Source organism: Thunnus albacares, chromosome 15, assembly GCF_914725855.1.
Source record: "Thunnus albacares chromosome 15, fThuAlb1.1, whole genome shotgun sequence".
Lineage (NCBI taxonomy): Eukaryota > Metazoa > Chordata > Actinopteri > Scombriformes > Scombridae > Thunnus > Thunnus albacares.
In genome coordinates, this window is record NC_058120.1 from 22,381,099 (window position 1) to 22,399,887 (window position 18,789).

The 18,789-nt window shown below is 42.1% G+C and overlaps 1 protein-coding gene across 3 annotated transcripts; it reads left to right on the forward strand.

The window, feature by feature from the left end:
- Positions 1–60: 60 nt before the first annotated feature.
- Positions 61–18,394, forward strand: hivep2b (HIVEP zinc finger 2b). Of its 3 annotated transcripts, none has more exons than XM_044374244.1 (7): positions 61–201; positions 8,132–12,120; positions 12,782–12,939; positions 13,113–13,288; positions 13,736–13,834; positions 13,915–14,696; positions 15,746–18,394. In XM_044374244.1, exons 2-7 carry the CDS (start codon positions 8,236–8,238, stop codon positions 16,163–16,165), a joined length of 5,520 nt encoding a protein of 1,839 aa, XP_044230179.1. In that variant the 5' UTR covers positions 61–201; positions 8,132–8,235; the 3' UTR covers positions 16,166–18,394. The 3 variants fall into 3 exon arrangements, with proteins under 3 accessions (XP_044230179.1, XP_044230178.1, XP_044230180.1); XM_044374243.1 differs by lacking the exon at positions 61–201 and adding an exon at positions 5,289–5,496; XM_044374245.1 differs by lacking the exon at positions 61–201 and adding an exon at positions 5,289–5,496 and having other exon boundaries at positions 13,918–14,696.
- The last annotated feature ends 395 nt before the right edge of the window (positions 18,395–18,789 follow it).

Sequence of the window (18,789 nt, forward strand, 5' to 3'; positions counted from 1 at the left end):
TGTGTCCTCGCAGCGCCCCCTGCTGTCTTCATCATTAATTACACCATAAGTCGTCCTGGACATTTTAAACCACGCTGACGGCGCACAACTGATCCCCGCACCCCCCGCTGTGCCCAGATGACCCAGGATAACAATATTTCCTCTTATTCATCTGACAAATGCCGGTCAAATGAAGGTGTCTGCATGTCGCACAGTTATCTGGTAAGCCTCTGTTCCCCGCTGCTTCACAACACATCTCACTACTTGTGTTTTTACAGCCGTTTATTGTTGTTGTTTTTTTTTTTTTGCGCGCTGCTGCTTCCTTCCGACGCTCCACAGGTAGATGTATTTGTCACCTGAGATGGAGAGTCCGGTGCAGGGCAGATCTCACTGTTGTGTCTGCTCTCTGTTGCACGCCTTTAAGGTGGGAGGTCCCTGTTCTGCAAATGTTCCATGACGTGCAGATGGGGGGTTTGCAAGGGGTTCTCGGGTCCCTGCATATCCCCACCTCTCTCAGCAGGCTATCCCCAGACTGGAACGTGCACATCACACAGCTGATCCCCTAAACAAAAACAACAGCAGCAGAAAAAAAAAACAGCTGCGATGATGCAAATCATATGTGGACAAAACGCACAATGGATTTAAAATACAGTAAGGCTGCACATCCTCAAGTGGCAAACTGCTAATCTTCCACTCATCTTTCAGGGATGCAACTAACGATTATTCTCATTATTGGTTAATCTGTTGATTCGATTCGATGTTTGGTCCGAAAAAATGTCAGAAAATGGTGAAGTAATTGTTTCCCAGAGCCCAAGATGATGTCAACAACAGCCCACAAGCCAAAGATATTCAGTTTACTATCTAAAAATACAGAAAATATTCACATTTGAGAAGATGGGATCCTCAAAAACGGATTCAAAACGATTAATCGATTATAAAAATAGTTGGCAATCAATTTAATAGCTGGCAACTAATTGATTAATTGACTATTTTTGTTGTTTAAAGCTCCAATGAAGATAGGGCTGGCAGATATTCACAATATAATATCATAATTCTGTTCTAAATAAAAGATTCATGCAAAATGTAATGAAAAAACTGTAAGTATAGTGTAGTAGAGTTATTATGAAGGTTTTTGTTTTACATGAGTGAAGTTTTTTCTGTAATACATAACAGTGACAAATATTTCAGTATCAGTTTGACTATTTCACATGTCATTTTGCATTAATTTCCCATATTGTGACATATAAATATTGTAAAAATAGTCTTGTTAATAATGATAGTCATTACTATCCAGTCCTGAATGAAAGTGGCTTTTTATATAATAAACTTAAAGGGTGTTTGCTTTTCTTGATGTATGATTTCATGCTAATTTATTCATTTATTTGATTCCCCATGAGCTTCCACAGTGTGGTTGGTGTAGTCTTCCTGGGGTCCACTGTAAAATGAATTACAATAAATCAAAAATCAACCTTATTCAATACAAGAGAACAAGTCAAATTAAAAATAATAACATCAATAAGTGCGTAAACAAACTGTTACAACCAAAGAAAAGTCATTTGTGCCAAAATCACACATCTATGTAGAATTCATCAGTCTTTGTTTTAGCAGCTTCTTGAAGAATAATCAGTTTTTAATCAATTTTTTGCATTCACAGGCAGCTGAAGATCTATATAAAACAGTTTTCATCATGCTAATCTGCACTGCCAGCAGTTATATTTTCATTTCCAGCATCACACCAAAGCTCAACAAAGTCTGCACGATCACATACTGATGCTCTTCCGTATGGCTGACCGTTTTCTCCACTCATTTCTGCAGCCTCTGTGCTGTAATCTGCGGTAGTAATTATATATGTAGACAGGAACTGGGAAACTGTTACAGACATTGGCTTCGTTGCCATGGAAACACACAATCATGTCAGATTATTTTCAGGTACTGCTGCGATAATGGCATAAGTGCGCCCCGTTTGAGAGGCTGACTTAAAGAGACGGAGGGGGAACATGAAAAGATTGTTAACGGATCAAAAAAGGAAAAAAAAAAAAAAAAAAAGTGAATCAAATTAAAGGATGCATGGAGAGAGAGAGAGAGAGAGAGTAGTGAAGGCTCGCAGGGTTTTTTTTCCTGGTTTAACGCAGTATTTATTGGCGTTTGTGTGTCAGCTTTTTGTTCAACCTGGAGCGTTCAGTGTCCCCTGTAAGTGTCATATCTCAGTCAGCCATATGACAGCAGCCACTACAGCCAGCAGGGAGGAAAACCTCATTCCTTCCATTCATAAACATTCCCTCTCTCTCTCTCTCTCTCCGTGTGTGTGTGTGTGTGTGTGTGTGTGTGTGTGTGTCATGTCCCCTCTGTCTCTCTCTCTCTCTCTCTCTCTCTCTCTCTCTCCTCCCATCTATTTTAGCACTAATATCATTAGAGGCCCTGCTAGTAGTCAGGTGCATGTGTGGCATTCAATCACATGCAAATTTGTGGCAGATTTGAGCTGGTCAGCAGAGCCGCGGTGTAGCTGTAGATAGTGGAAATGCCAAGCAGTGTGGAACATCCTGGGGGACAGACCATTATATTTATAGAGACGGGTGACTTGACCTTCACTGCACATTGAGTATCAGCCATTTTAGTGCCGCTCCTCTAGATACTGAATACAGCATAATGGATCTCAGCTGCAGTGCAGTTAGTTAGCTTCAACTTCATCTTCGGCTTGTTAGAGGCTATATCTAATAATAGCTCTCTCTGCAATTCCATACTGTGGAGGGACTCTGTCAATACACAGTCTCTGCATTCGCTGCTTTTTTGGCCTTTTTTTTTTTTTTTTTCTAAAGGAAATGCACTGTGAAATTACAGTTTTGCTGTGCTGGAAAATAAAAGCTTGCCCTCTGGGTTGGATTTGAACTCTTCAGTTCAACTAAGAGTCGTTACATAAGTTTGAAGCCTTTGTTCCGCTGTGTAGACCTTATGTTGAGAGTAAGACCTCTGTTAAATATGCCTTAACTACAGTAAGCACAGCTGGTGCAAGCCAAAAGCCAAGGACTCCTATTCATAGAGGCACCCAGTTGTTCTCACCCAATGGCACAGAGTGAAACTGAGGAGGATGGTCAAAGCGGGTGAAGTATTTATAGTTGTGTAAATTATATTGTGTTGAAAGGCCAAAGTTTCACACAAATGACTGAGGAGCAGTGATCATAAATCCATTCAGAATCAGGGGAAAGACCTAGTTTGTTGTATTCACGAGGACGAATTTAGAGCAGCTAGCAGACAAATGATGGTGGATTTGGATTTTGGCAGGTGAGACGGTTAATCAGCTGCTTTGGCGTGTATCCAATCATCACGTAAAATTAAAATTTAAGTCTGATTCAGCAGTTTGTCATGTGCTCTACCTGTAGCAGACGATTTAGGTAGTTTAATATTCAGTAGTTTCATCTGAGCTCACGTATGTTTTGCGTGTAAAACATTTATCTGTGAAGTGACTGCATCACTCAGACACATGTAGTGGAATAAAAAGTACAATATACTACTATTTCCCTCTAAATTGTAGTAATACGAAGTAATGCAAAATGGAAATACTCAAGCAAAGTACCTCAAATTGTGCTTAAATACAGTATTTGAGTAAATGTACTTCCAGTGGTGGAGGAAGTACTCAGATCCTTTACTAAAGTAGAAGCAGCAATACAACACTGTTAAAGTACTGCATTCAAAATGTGAAAATAATATATAATTAGAAGTAAAGATCCGGCCTCTGTCAGAGGTCTATTATTGGATTTTTTTTTTATAGATGCTTCAATATGTAAGCAGTTATTTATGTATGTAAGCAGTTGTATCCGGTCAGAGTGGTGCTAATTTTAACTACTATATGTACTGTGTAGTAGTTTTATCTATAATAATTTGTCATATTTTCTCAGCTAGTAATACAGTTTGTATGTAAAATATCAGAAAATTACAGCAACTGACTTTAGCTGTCAAATAAATTCAATGGACAGTATCTTTAACACAATGTTGAAGTGAAGTGGAAAAGAAGTACAAAGAAGGAAATGGAAATACACCAAGTACAAATTAAGAACAGTATTTGAGTAATTGTACTTTCCAGATCTGGTAGTTCAGGTTATATTTCTTTTGAGTGTTGTCCATAGATAACAGTGAAATAACTTGTTGATCAGGAAGCATCTCAGGCTTTCTAGATGGAAAAATAAAAAGAAAAGAAATAACAAACATGAAAGAATTTATTACAGAAATCAAAATAAATACAACATCACACAACATGTCGATGAAATTTGATAAGCTGCTATATAAAATAAATTAGACATAAACATCACAGTTGAAGACTTCAGGTACTTTCTCAGAAACCTCTGGTTGCTATTAATGATAGAATTAATCAGCCTAAACTCTAAATATAACACAAATTTGAGAAATATACCTACTATAAAAACTGCATAAATACTGTAAAAGAAAAACAATACAGCCTGTAGATTTAGGCTTATAAAAATAGTATCATCACACTGTTTGATATTTGTTAAAATCATGCAAAGAGGAAGTATTTATTGAGAAGCTTTTCTGAAGTTGCACATTAATATAGAGGCTGTAATAGCACCGTGTCACACTGAACTCATACATCTGATTCACAGGATGAGGTTTGCAGCTGCACATAATCTGCAGTATATTGTCCTAGTTTTGCCGTGTCAATGACACCCTCATCACGACTCTCTCCATTCACAAAGCGAATCCTGTCGTGACGGGAAGAACTGGCTCTAAACAGGCTGTGGGTGTCAGAGATTCAGAGAACATGTCTAATTTTTGCAGCCTCCTCACACAGCCAGCCACATGCTGCCTTTTCATTGAGTTCCTCTCAATATACACACTGAATAGGCTCACGCTGTAGGAAATGTATATTCAGAGCCGCTGCACCATGTGATTAGTCTTTCAAAGTCACTTTTGCATTTCTCCCCTTCTCTGCATACATTCATATGCTCTGTCCAACTGATTTATATAGATAATAATAGTTAGAGGAAAACGTGTGAATATGTGTATCTGAATGGAAATGTGTCTTATCCTGCTTTCATCCAGAATACAAAATTTCAGGCTAAATAAATCACTGAATCTGGGGATGAATGAATGAAGTGTGGCTATCTAGAATGGTGATGTTTAGCTCTTTGCATCATGATATCTGACTCCCCCACTTTGTGTGTGTAGTGTGAGGCAGCTGCTGCTGTGCTTTGAAACACAGCGAGAGAGAGGAAAAGCGTCCTTAAACGTGGGCTGTTGTGTAATCCCTCCCAGGGCCCCTTTGCTATTTTTGTGCCTGGGTCCGCACGTCACGGTTGGGTATTTTCTCTGGTGACTAGCTCGCATCAATAGATCTTCTAATGTACACCCAGTCAGCCAGCAGCTTCATGACTGATGGGACTTTACCTTGCTAATTTATTTCATTATTGTTACCCAGACATGAGGAGAATGGTGAAATGGACTATGCAGCATGAGGAATGTCACATGTGACTGTCGATATGGGACAGGGGACTATTCAAATGTCAGGTTTGTATGAGGATTATATTTGATATCTGAATGTCAGCTGCTGTATGAGCCGAGGCTTTTTTCCCATCAGACCGTGTGCTTTATGTCATTCTGATCACAGCAAGGGCTGTTGATTGATTCTGCATGCGATGTGCTATGTTGCTGTTACACTACCACAGAGGGTTTTACCATCCAGCTTCTCTGAAGCCGGTCATCTCCTTATGATATTTATGGATTTGTTGTCAGCGTGAGGCTTCATGCCTGTTCCCTTTAATGGCCAACTTAGCTTCTAATGATGTAATGCAGCGGCATAACGATGCTCTCCATAGCCAGCATTTGTTTGCTCATTGTTCTCTCTTGTATGGAGAGCAGTCAGAGATGTGCCCCGCGATTGTCTGCTGTTCAAATAAATCTCCATAAAGTCATTTCTCCATCCATGCGGACATACTGTACCACAGTCTGCCCACAGTCATCCTGAAACACACCTACTGCCACCCACCTGCCTCCTGTTGTTGCACGTCATTGCTGCTGTGTCATATATTTTGTGTATAGGTTAGTGCTTGTTGCCGTCAAAGATATGTGGGTACAGTCTTTCTATGAAAAGTCTGAATGTGTTGAGGGATTTGTCAATGAGACTCTGAATATGTCGGCTCTGTTCCCTCTCTATCGGGCTTAGTTCAAAGGTATGCATTGTTTCTGAGGGTCTTATCTCGCTGTCACTCTGCACCCATATTCCCCTTTCCCTCCTCTCGTAGCTCGGAGAGGATGGAAACTAAGCAATGAGGTCAGACCGACCTTGAAAGGGAGCTCCCTACCAGGCCTCTGAATTTTTGTTACCCCCCGGCACCCCACTTAGTTTACCTCTGTAAACCTCCCCGTTGAAACATGGATCGTTCCAATCTGAGGCAGCTCCCCCCCCCCCACCACCACCACCACTCGCCATCCTTCATGTGCCTGCCTTCGTTATTTTCTCTCTGTATCCTGCTCTGGAAGAAGCTCTCAAATCTGCCTGAAAGCATAGCTATTAAGTCATTAAAGAGCCAACAGAGGTAGTGGGCATTTGCAAAAAAAAAATGCAAAGGGAAGATTATCATCCTTGCATCTGCTTTCAAGCATCTCTCGGCATCTCGAGAGTCACCTTGGATTCATATCCTCTGGTTTGTGCCTGAGGAGTGTGTGGTGTGCTAACAAAGAAAGAGAGGGAGTGAGAGAAAGAGAGTGAGAGTCAGAGGATGTCCTAATTAAGGGGAACTCAGAGGGTTTGAACCAGATAATCTTACATAACCTCGTTAGGGAGGACACAGCATTTGATACTGAGAAGATGGAAATGACGTGCCCTCAGAGACACATCCCCATGGTGTGCAACTAAAGTGTAGTGGCAAAAGCATTTCACTTTAACCACGAGAGGATGATGTTTCTCGGTGGAGTCCTGCATGCTTTCGTATAGTATGAGGTCCTGTGCAGCTAGGTGGGGAGATGATGACACTCAGACAAGTTAAAGACTTTGAATCCCTCCAGAGGCAAAGAACCTGAACTTGTTATATGATGCTGACATTGGATGAAAGAGTTGAGCAGAACATTTTGGTACTTTATGTAGATATGACATTAAAAGGGGTGCAGGTGCACTCATCAGACTTCATTTCTCATGATTGGACAGTGTTACCTGTGTATGCTAGCATGCACTGACTTACAGACACATACCATACTCTGTGTTCAATTGGCACAACATTTTTTATCGGTAACAGTAGTTTTCACAAGTTCACAACCAACATTAAGTCCCCCATCTTCTGCATCGCCTTGTGTATTTTATGTGAGATCATTTTTAGTTTCTGGAATGCAGATTCATTTTCAGTTTTTTTGTATACAGACCTGCAGTGAAGTTAAGATTTTTTTTGTGTTAGCTTTCAGTGTTGACAGGAAGTGAACAAGTCAAATTGAATTAACAACAGCACCTGGGTGACATATTGTTTCACAGCTAAGCTTACAACATCTGTAGTTTTTCAAAATGTATTAATAAATAATAATCTCCCTAATAATATTCCCTCAAAAAAGCAATTTCATGGCTGATTATTTATTAACTCCTTTGCAGATATTTGCATTTAAAATAATACAAATTCCAGTAAAAGTGATGTTTCACATGAAGGAAAGGGAGCTGATTTTCAGATTGTTGAATCTTGTTGGAGAAAGATGTTGCTGTGGTGAAGGATCCGATTCCTCTGAGATTCCTTTTCAGCTCATACACACACCCACACTCAAAATAAACACATGCACATGCACAACCATTCATGACACACATACTACAGTACAGACACACACTTCTATGCACCTTCACAGGGCTTCAGCAAATTTGGGGCATCTGCCAGGGTTGCTTTTGGTTTTTTAGGGGCTGGTAAAGAGACAGATTTTTTTCCATTCCTGCTGTGATGGAGCTCATTATGAATTTTATACTCCAATTTTATTAGGAGGACTTTTGGGAAGCAGCCTTGAATAGCTCTCATGCTCAAGGAGTGGATTTGCACTCAGATTAAACCGTGGAATTGATTGTTCCCATTTTTTTCTTTTGATAACCTTGAGCGTCTTTGTGTTTATACATTTCTGTTCGTACAGCCACAACATTTCAGTCGTCTAATTCTCAATTCTGTCTTATTTTTTTCAGATGACCCTTCCCTGCAATCAATTCACATGTATGTTAATATCACTACAGATACATAACAGATATTGCCCTTGAAAACTGATCCCAAAGAAAGTGACATTAGATTCATGGAGTCACTTGAAACTACTGCAGGGGTGAAAAGCTCCACAGAGGGCCAGGACAGAAATGTTGCACAGAAAAAATGCACATCAGAGTCTGCACAGACTAGGAGGAGTCCATCTGTCGAATTGGAGGGCAAGGGATGGCACCAACAACTGCAAGAAGGACAGGGCAGAGACACATGTGGTTTCAAAGAAATGTCTGACTCAGGGAAATCACTGCAATTAGAAGATCCGCACCCCCACACCCAGTCCACAAGCCATCAAGACTATGAGGTGTCTTCATATCCACTACAGATCACAAAACAGTTTCCCATTGGCAGACAGAAAGCTGTAGGTCACGTGGTTTCTGCTCAGTCTCCTGGTAGCTGTGGACCTGCGTCGCACAGGAAGTCCCCCAGTTCACCTGAAGCCCAACAACAGTGTTCCCATTCAGGGATGGATCAGCTGTCAGAGACTGTGTGTAAGGTGGAACAGAAACCACAAAAGCCTGGGAAGTATGTTTGTGATTACTGTGGAAGGGCATGTGCCAAACCCAGCGTGCTTAAGAAACACATTCGTTCACACACCGGAGAACGGCCCTATCCATGTGTCCCCTGCGGATTCTCCTTCAAAACCAAGAGTAATTTATACAAACACAGAAAGTCTCACGCTCACTCTGTCAAAGCTGGAACAGTGCCATTCTCAGAACTTGGTTCTTACAATGCCAATACGGACCAGGGGTCTTTTGAAGGGGAAGGAGAGTTATTCTCTGATGCTGAGCAAAGCACGGACACGGACGAGGACACTCTTAATGACCCACTGCTGCTGTTGGACTCTCCACTGGAGGGATCAGATAACACTGCTGTAAAAGTACTAAATCTCATTGCTCAGAAAAAGGGAGCCACGTCGATGTCAGCTCAGGATGGTTCATCCCAGCCCCAAGAAATCAATGCATCTCCTGCCGCTGCCGAGGCTAGCCGTGCAATTCAATCTTGCACGATCAAACAGAGGCTTGCACTTCGGCTGTCTGAAAAAAGAAGCAGTGACTCTGACCACAATCTGTCCCTTCCGAGTCAGTCTAGCAAGGGCAGCACGGACTCTGGCTACTTCTCACGCTCCGAGAGCGCCGAGCACCAAACCGGTCCTCCAAACACGAATGCAAAGTCCTATCAGGAAATTATGTTTGGGAAGTGTTACAGGCCAAGTCCTAAACAGGCAACAGCTTTCGTGGCCAGCAGCACAGACTCAAGTGAATATACCGGGAAACGCTCGGGGAAGGGGGTTTCCCGCGTTTTCACCCAAGAAAAAGACACTGTTGAGTCAATCAAAATAAACACAAAGTCATTCGCGAGGGAAGAGGTGAAAGAACCACAGTTAGACAGTGGCTCTGATTTGGGGCCTCTGATCAGAAGCAACTCAATGCCAACATCTTCAGCAGTCTGTTTGACTATGCCTCAGGCCCTCAGAGGCAGCCACTCTTTTGATGAGAGAACAAGCACCGGGGGCATGAGGAGACTCAGGCGGCAAGCTGCTTTCGAACACTCCCCACATGATGGCCATGTCGATACTGATGGCCATGGAAAGATGAGCGAGAGTGGCATTTCACCCTCAGGATTGGAAATGGAAAATTACCCCTCCGCTGTGTCTAGTATGAGCCATCAGAGGCATGCGATGGAACTGGCAACACGGAAGCGCCGGAAAGAGAAGAGGGAAGAGGAGGATTTGCTGGGTCAATACGAGGTGCATCATGAACAATGTGAAGAAATGTTTGATTCAAGCAAGGACTATGATTCAAAACAAGTCAGCCAAGGTGCAGTGGGTGTCATGACATTGGCGAAAGGACATTCTTTAAGTATGATATCACAGACGGACAGGTATGACATGGACATATCAGTGAGCCACGACATTTCTGGTCGAAAAACCTTAGGGAATGTAATTTCAGTTATCCAGCACACAAACTCGATAAACAGGCCTCTCTCTGAACAGTATCATGGACAGAGACAGGAAAGTGTTTCTTCATTTCAAGCTATGGAGGCAAGTGAATCATATGAGATGGAAAGGAGTGATAGTAGACTACGGCAATCCTTTCAAATGGGCCCAAAACTTGTACGGCAGCCCAACATACAAGTCCCAGAAATTCGGGTCACTGTAGAGCCTGACAGTCCAGAAAAAGCTCCAGAGGTGCAGGTGAAGGAGCCAGAGAAGCATGTGGAGGAATTTCAGTGGCCACAAAGGAGTGAAACTTTAGCACAATTCCCCCCGGAAAAGCTCCCTCCAAAGAAGAAAAGGCTACGCTTAGCTGATATTGAGCACTCCTCTGGTGAATCTAGTTTTGAATCTGCCTGCACCAGTCTCTCCCGCAGTCCAAGCCAAGACAGCAACTTATCTTATAGCTCCACCTTCTCCTTTGACAGGGAGGAGAGCTTGAAGTCAGTCTCTCCAGCCAGGCAGGATGAATTTGGCAAACCACTAGAGCTGTTAGCTGTGCCAGGAAGTGGGCACTCCCTCTCTGTGCTAAACCAGCGTCAGCAGCATGAAATGAGACGCTCCTCCTCAGAGCAGGCGCCTTGTAACTTGCGCAAGGAGTTCCCAGAGGTACGCAGCATATCATTTGACTATGGCAGTCTTTCTCCAACATCCAAAGTTAGACACGTGGACATCATTGCTGGCCACTCTGCTGTGAAGGAGAGAAGGAGGGGAAACTTGGTGCGACAGGAGTCACTGAATATGGACACTGAGGCAACACAAGTCCCATCACAAGTGTTTCAGCAGTACCTCAGCAGCACCCCCCCTCCGTTCACAGCAGTTGCTGTTCTGCCGCAGACTTTGCCAATATTTTCCACCGGGAATACATTTCCTCAGCTGTCACATCCGAGCCTTTTAGTTCCTGTAAGAATCCAGACTCATGTACCATCATATGGCAGCATCACATACACGTCAGTATCACAGATTTTTGACAATCAGTATGACAGTGTTAGCTCCACTATGTCCACCCCTCAGAATCAAACTTCACGTTTGTCTGGAAATCTTGACCCTCATAATGTTTTAGCTTATACCAGACCACCTTCGACGCACACCCTCAGTGTTGAAGCCCTTGATTTGTCATCAGCAAAGCTCAAGACAGGTATCCCTCTCTCTCTGACCTCTAGAACTATCTCAACCACTAATGCATCCAGTGGTGGCGCAAACAAACGGATGCTATCCCCTGCCAGTAGCCTGGACCTCTTCATGGAGGTCAAGCAGCAAAAACGTGTGAAAGAGGAAAGAATGTTTGGGCAAATTGTAGAGGAGCTGAGTGCTGTGGAGTTGGGAAAATGTAATTTGAGTGAAGAGAAGGGGCACAGGTCAGAGATGCAGGGTGCATCAACACCTCATGTCCAGGATGACTCACGTAGGAGTAAATTTATCACACTTCAGCAAAAAGTGACAGAGGCCACTGACCATAGCGTTGAGTCAGCCATGGAAAGTAGCTCTCTGGAAAGCAACTCGCCACCATATTCCATGATATCAGTTAGCGAACTGAAAGAAGTTGGCATGGAGAAACGAGTGCAGATGGATATGGTGGCACAGCTGGTTACCAGTCAAGACATCCTGACCTCAGACGCTGAGCATTCAAGACTGATATCTCAGTTTCCAAGTCTTCGCACGACGACAGGTGTGAGCTGGTGTTATCTCAACTACACCAAGCCAAGCTGCTCCCACGGCAACACTCCTTTCTCCTCTGTGTACACCACCTGGTGTGTGAGTTCCCACAATCCGAACCCTCTTGAACTGAGCACCAGCGCTGCTCTGGCTCTCCTGCGGTCCAAACAGAGGGGAGAAAAGGTTATATACACCGTGGCTGCCATGTGTCAGCCTGGCACGGGGAAACTGGTCTCATCCCTCATCCTGTGGAGGCAGACAATTGAACAGGTGAGAAAATTCGTCCATTTCTGCATAGTTTCTAAAGCATACTACTGCCTTAAAACTACCATAAACCATATTTATGACATTTATTTAGCTTTGAGTGGTCTGACCTTGCTGTTAATATGAATATTACCTATTATGGTCTAAGGACTGGGCACCTGTCTACCTTGGTAGCCTTAAATGTCAGAAAAAGCTAACTCTTTAAAAATGAAGACATTCTGAAGGACCTCATTACCAAGACTTTGGCAGACTGCACACCTCAAATTTTTTGGCAGAAGGTTTAGTCACCATTGGCGTGCTGCTGGTTATGACGTTCTGCATTTACCGTTAACAATAAAAATGTCCTGGCAGTGAAAATGCCAGACACCAAAATTTAATTCAGGTAAATATTATGTGTCCATGAAGTCTCAGTCTTGACAATGGGCTGTTTTTCTCTATTGCAGCCACAATTTGTGATTTAGTGCTGAAAATATGGGTATATTATGCCATAAAATTCAGGCCTAGAATAGCTTTCATTCTTTTCCCTGCAGCAACATAATTAATGTTTGCACACCATGCTGTGTAAAGCCAATGTGTGACATACAGTATCGGTAGCATCACGTTACATTGTCGATATGGAGTCCACTTAAATCGGATGTTAATAAAAATGTTTGTTCATCTGATTCAGCTGCAGAGGAAACCGGAGCCCAAAGAGGTGGACATCACCTACGGGAAGAAGGTGAAAGACATGAGCTGCAGAGTGAAAACTGCCAAGGAGGAGTGGAAAGAGAGAGAGGCCTCCACAACCCAAACAGTGCCAACACGTATTAAGATCTTTGAGGGAGGGTCAGTCAAGATATTACTTATCGTAACACTTGTCATTTCTGCTGACAGCGAATACAGCAGTTATATTAGGATGTTAGTGCATGTACTATCTAAATAACTGTACTGTTTTTTTGTCCTATTTAGGTTATTTTATGCATTCCTTCATTAGAAGTAAAAGACTATCTGTGTTTCAGGTACAAGTCCAATGAAGACTATGTGTATGTCAGAGGTCGAGGCCGGGGAAAATACATTTGCGAGGAGTGTGGTATCCGCTGTAAGAAGCCAAGCATGCTGAAAAAACACATCAGGACCCATACAGATGTGAGACCATACATCTGCAGGGTCTGCAACTTTGCTTTTAAAACTAAAGGTGAGCATTCTTTAGGCTTATAGACTAAAATGAAACCAAAAAACAAGTGATAATCTGCTTAGAGAATTAATAATACAAAAAATGTGTGTGAAAATCAGAATCTAAAAATACTATATTGCAGCAGCAGCAAAAACTCTGTAGTGTGCACTGCTATTTAGAGGTACTACAGTATCGTGCAGAATCAGCAGGTCATTTGTTTCCTCATTTTTCTCTCAACTTTCCATAAAGGGAGCATTTTCTTAGCTGGATCCTTTTTTACTTAAAACTGCAGTAGTCAGTGTCCTCTTTTAGCAGGAAACTTTTGGTTGTGTGGGGACATAAAATCTATGTGAAAGTCTGTTCAAATTAATCTGCTCCTTTTAAAACTCTGGTTTTAAAAGGAGCAGATTAGTTGGTAATTATCAAGAACTACACGCCTCACCTGTTACTTCTTTTATATCTCTACAGGAAACCTGACTAAACATATGAAGTCAAAGGCACACATGAAGAAATGTCTTGAACTGGGAGTGTCAGTAACTATGGATGACACGGAGATACAGGAACATGGTAAGATGTTGACGTGTACTAATCTTTCACATGCATGAATCATAGTGCAGCTAAACTGATATGTTTGTGTTTTTTTAAAGTAGACGACATCCAACAAGAGTCCAAGGCAGAGGTGGCGGTCACAACCAAACACCAGTTCTCTGATGCAGAAGACTCAGATGGCATGGACGAAGAAGCTGATGAAATCGATGAAGATGATGACGAGGACGATGAATATGAGGGCGATTCCACTCCCAAGTTGCGTTCAAGAAGTACGAGTCCTCAGCCGTGTGGAGTCACCTCTCTGTCAGTCACAGCCACCGCCGCCATCCACGGCTGCTCCCTCACCTCTCTGCCCGGCGCTGACGCTCGCCAACAGGCCTCCGGCAGGCGGACGGGCTCAGACCATCGACCTGTCCTCGAGCAGAGAGAGAAGTCTGTGGATGAAGACTCTCTGACCATGCTGTCTCCAGATCAGGCCAGCTTCCTCTTTGACCCTTACTCTTCTTGTCTGCTCTCTCCTGGCTGGGAGTCTCCCATCAGGGAGCCCTCCCCTTCACGTCTGCGTTACCCGTCCCCGAGGCGAGAACTCTCCCCGCGAGGTCGCTCTACTCCCAGATGGGATACTTCCCCGCTTAGGCCTGGCTCACCCAGCTTCACACCCATTCAGCACCTCTCCCCGGTCTCGATTGAACGACCGATGTCTCCTGGAACAGAGCTGGCCGGAAAGCGAGAGTCCGCGGTCAGAGGCAGGCAGAGGGTTGTACTGAGAGCTATTTCGCCACGCAGGGGCTCGCATCAACACAAAGGCGCTGGTGATAAAACCAGACACCAAGCAAAGATCGAGATGGCTCAACAACAAGGAGCCTTTGAAATGGAACTGGTATGTATCATGGTGCAAACTCTGTCAGTGAGCTTTCTTTTGGTTTGTTTGTTATTAAGCAAGGCATCTCAAAAACTTAAGTGCTTAGATTTTGGTGCATATTCAGAATTTACACTATTATGAACTACTACACCTATGTGCACTTGCATCCAATGACTGTCTATCACCAAAAGTATTTTTTTGCCCCATGTGGATCAAGATGAAAAATTTCCAAACATTTATCAAAATAACAAATTTATTTGATATTATTCTTATTGTCAACAAATCCCATAAAAAGACCAAAACCAACCAAGTAATGCCTGTGTAGCCAAAGATATACATGAACTTATTCCTCTGTGCTCCATTTGTTGTCAAAAAACTGTTAAAAACACATCAATGACGCATGTTGCTGCACTGCTCCTTCGTGACTATGAAGTTTATTTCAAGTCAGTCCTGTATACATCGTCCTTCTGCCTTAAATGTCTTGTTGACACGTATTAATCTGTGACTAAAAATAGTCCCGAACAAAACCGCTGTTTACTCCTGTTTGTGTAACATTTGCTGACATTTATGAAGGCCACAAGCCAAAGTGCATCGGTCCCACAATAAAGTTGTTCTTTATACTACAAATGTTGCTGGAGGTTTGATCTTTTCAGACATTTTTCCCTCCTTCATGCAGCTTTGAAGTAGATGAAGTTGTGCCAGAAATCCCCACTCTGGAAATGACTGTGTCTAGTTGTCTTAGGAAATGATTTAGCCTTTATTCAAACTGAAAGCATATACTCTTGACTTTACATCCAGTGGGCTGAGTGTCACATTGTAGAGAAATTGCAAAACATTGTTGGTTTCTGTCTTTTCATGGGATTTGTTGACGATAACACAAATACAGATTATCACCAGCCGTTCTGTTTCATAGATTGTGCAGTCATGGCGGCGTTATGCATTCTCCAAGTACTTTGTAATGTTTTCTCACATTTGTGCATTTTTTTCTAACTTTGATACATTTTCACATGAGAAATGATCTTGGCAATGTTGAAACCGCTCCTAACGCTGCCAATATGTCGTTTCAGGATCAAAGGAGTAGCTTGGCTTCTAGTCTGCCCGGTGCTGCCAGTTCTCATCACCAGAACATCCTCAGCCACCTCCCTCTTCACTCCCAGCAGCAGGCCCACAGTTTGCTCCCCGTCGTTCCTGTCGGAGGGCTCCAGATGTTACACTCACCGCCTTCCTCCAGCACTGATGTCACCCCTTCCTCGGCGCCGAGCCCCCAGAGCAGCGAGGGCCAGCGTTGCAGCAGCAGGGAAGGATCTGTCCACGGGCTCGAGACGGGAGGAGAGGACGTCAGAGGCCAGAGCCAGCTGTCCTCCCATCATGCCGCTCAGGAGAAATGCCTCGACTCCGGCGTCAGGGACAGCAGACAGGAGGAGAATGTCCAGACCTGCTTGAAAGCCATCGCCTCGCTGAAGATTACCACAGAGGACCCTCATTAGACCCCTTTCTCCATCTCCCTGATCTGGTCCAGGAACAGACGCCCCCTCTGCGCCACCTGCAACCTTGTCGTCCTCAGCCCTTTAGGCACATAACCTCATCTTTATCCCATTAGAGGCAATATAATAACACTTCCTCTGGTCTTGCACATACCCCAGACAGCTCCTTTTAAATCTGAGTGGAGATCAAACCTTCACAGTGAAGAAAAAACCCACTCTGTCTGATGTGCTCCTCTCTTCAGAGACGCTTTGAAACGATTGGACGAGCCGCAGCAGGATGTTTTGCAAGGTGGTGAATCATTATTGGGTGCAGGTGCAATATGGAAAGATATTATGCTAATATGCCTTTGTTTGACATAGTAGTTTGCGTACAATTGCACATAAATTATATTTATGGATTCTGTACAAATGTCCTTAACATATACTCCTTCTTAGATGCATACAAACAGTGTATTTTACTGTATGTGTACTTTGAAAATAGACTGTTGTTTAATGTAATCATATCAAGGTGTGATGCAGTAGTGCAGTAAATAAAGACTATTTATAAGGGGAAAAGTATGTGTATTATGAAACAGTCTGACCAAATTTTAAGTAGACGCTTCTTGTGCAGTTTGGTGCTTCTGATCAAGCGGCAAGGGTCTGTGCCTTTATTTTGCTTTTCATCATTTCGGTATCAGAAGGTTGTCGTTGAATAAGGAAAAATATCGAGGTACTCTTTATTCAGAAGTGTTGGCGCTGTCAGAGAAAAGCTTTTTTTTTTTTCCTTCTCTTTTTGCGCTGTCAGTTTTGCTGACAGACAGGATGCAGCTTGATTTATGTGAAACAATCTTAAAAAAATGTTTCTTATGTTGCATTTTTCTTAATGTTGTGGTTTTTATCTTGGTAAAAATGCATGGGATTTGCTATTGCACAAAAATAGAGGAAGTTAATATGTAATTATGAATACTGTAAGATGTATTTATATATTAGAACGTAAGCACTTATTGATACTGGTAAATATTTGACTACTATTTATATGGTATATCTGTACTTATGCAGCAGTGATGCAGTTATGCAGTGAGCCACGCTGGCATTGCTTTTGATCTCATGTCTTTGCTTTGATTAAACAGACAGCTTTTTTTCTCTCTTATACAGATGACCATAAGCATTTTATGAGTTTTGACGATGCACTTTCATCCTTTCATCTTTGATGTTTAACTGACCCAGTCAGTGGAAATGGGGGAGTAAAACATATTATGTTATCTTGTGGTTTTTGAAACATTCCAGTTATTTTTCACGTATCTCGTTGTGTGAAACATGTTGCACACAAATTCAAGGGGCTATGATCAGTCAATAGTACGTTTTCTTGCATTTCAAGTGTAAATCAATATCACTTACTGTAAGTTATACTAAAGAAATGATGTTAACAGCGTGAGTTGGTTGACTATTACTGTGTTTCAGCTCAAAATGTAAGTAATCATTCACCAGATGCATTACTTCTTCTCTGTATATATACCTGTATTTTTATGATTTAAACTATTTTTGCAGTGTTGAATTCTGAAAACTTTTTATGTGGATTGTTTATATCTCTTTAAGAGGTAAAAAGCCTGCAGTTGACGTAATGGGGGTTTAATGAAGGCGAAAATAGCACAGTGTTGATCACTAACACCGTGTGTCTCATCTTCAAAAAAGAAAAAAAAAAAAAAAGAAAAAAAAAAGTGTATTCACATCTTCAAGTGGTTATGTTACCAGTTTGATAATGGATTTCAAAATCAGAAAACACTTTGTTCACTCATGTTTACATAAAAGCATATTTAAAGGTGCACTGCTTTAATTTTGTTTCCCTTTCTAAAGGTGTATGTAGCTATGATTTCATGGTTCTGTAATTTTATTTGTCGTGATAACGATGCAGATTGCTCATAAAATGTGAAGGGAAAGTGAAAGCTTTTATTTGCTTTTGCATATGTACTCAGATTGTGTTTGTGTTCTGTTTGTGTATTCATATTTACTGAACAGCATTGTGCCTCTCATGTCTATGAAATCCCCTGTAAAACACACAGAGGACAAATCATTTACCTCTCAGCTAAGATTTGTTGAGGATAAAAAAAAAAACCTCAGTAGCCAATCCGTTGTTTAGCTATTTGCATCAAAACTGGTTAGTCAGGACGGAGTGCCTCTTTTATGCTATGGGGAATTTATTGTTTGGTGCTCTACTTTTTCAAATTAAATTCAAAATTGTTTTAAAAGAATATACTTCTAACCCAAGAATGTGTGTCGCAGCTTATTTCATGTTTTGGACTTGTTTAAAATCAGAGCAAACGAGGAGACGAGGTTTTCAGGTGAAATCATGCACATTTCATCTTCAGGTGAGGGGTGGAAAAAAAAGTGAAAAATTGGAGAGACTCCTACCAGTGACATCCTCTGGTGAAAAAGTATCACTGCAGTCATAACATGGAACAAGAAAATAAATGAATGCTTCCAAAAATAGTTCTCACCTTGTGGATAATATTCAACCGTTTTCAGGTTGTTTGTCTGCATTAAAAAAAAATCTGCATAACTGCACCGTCGCAGTGCATCGGCAGCACATACAGTGCACTACACTTTAAGTAAACACTACATGTGTGAGGCATGTATTAAGCGGGGGAAAT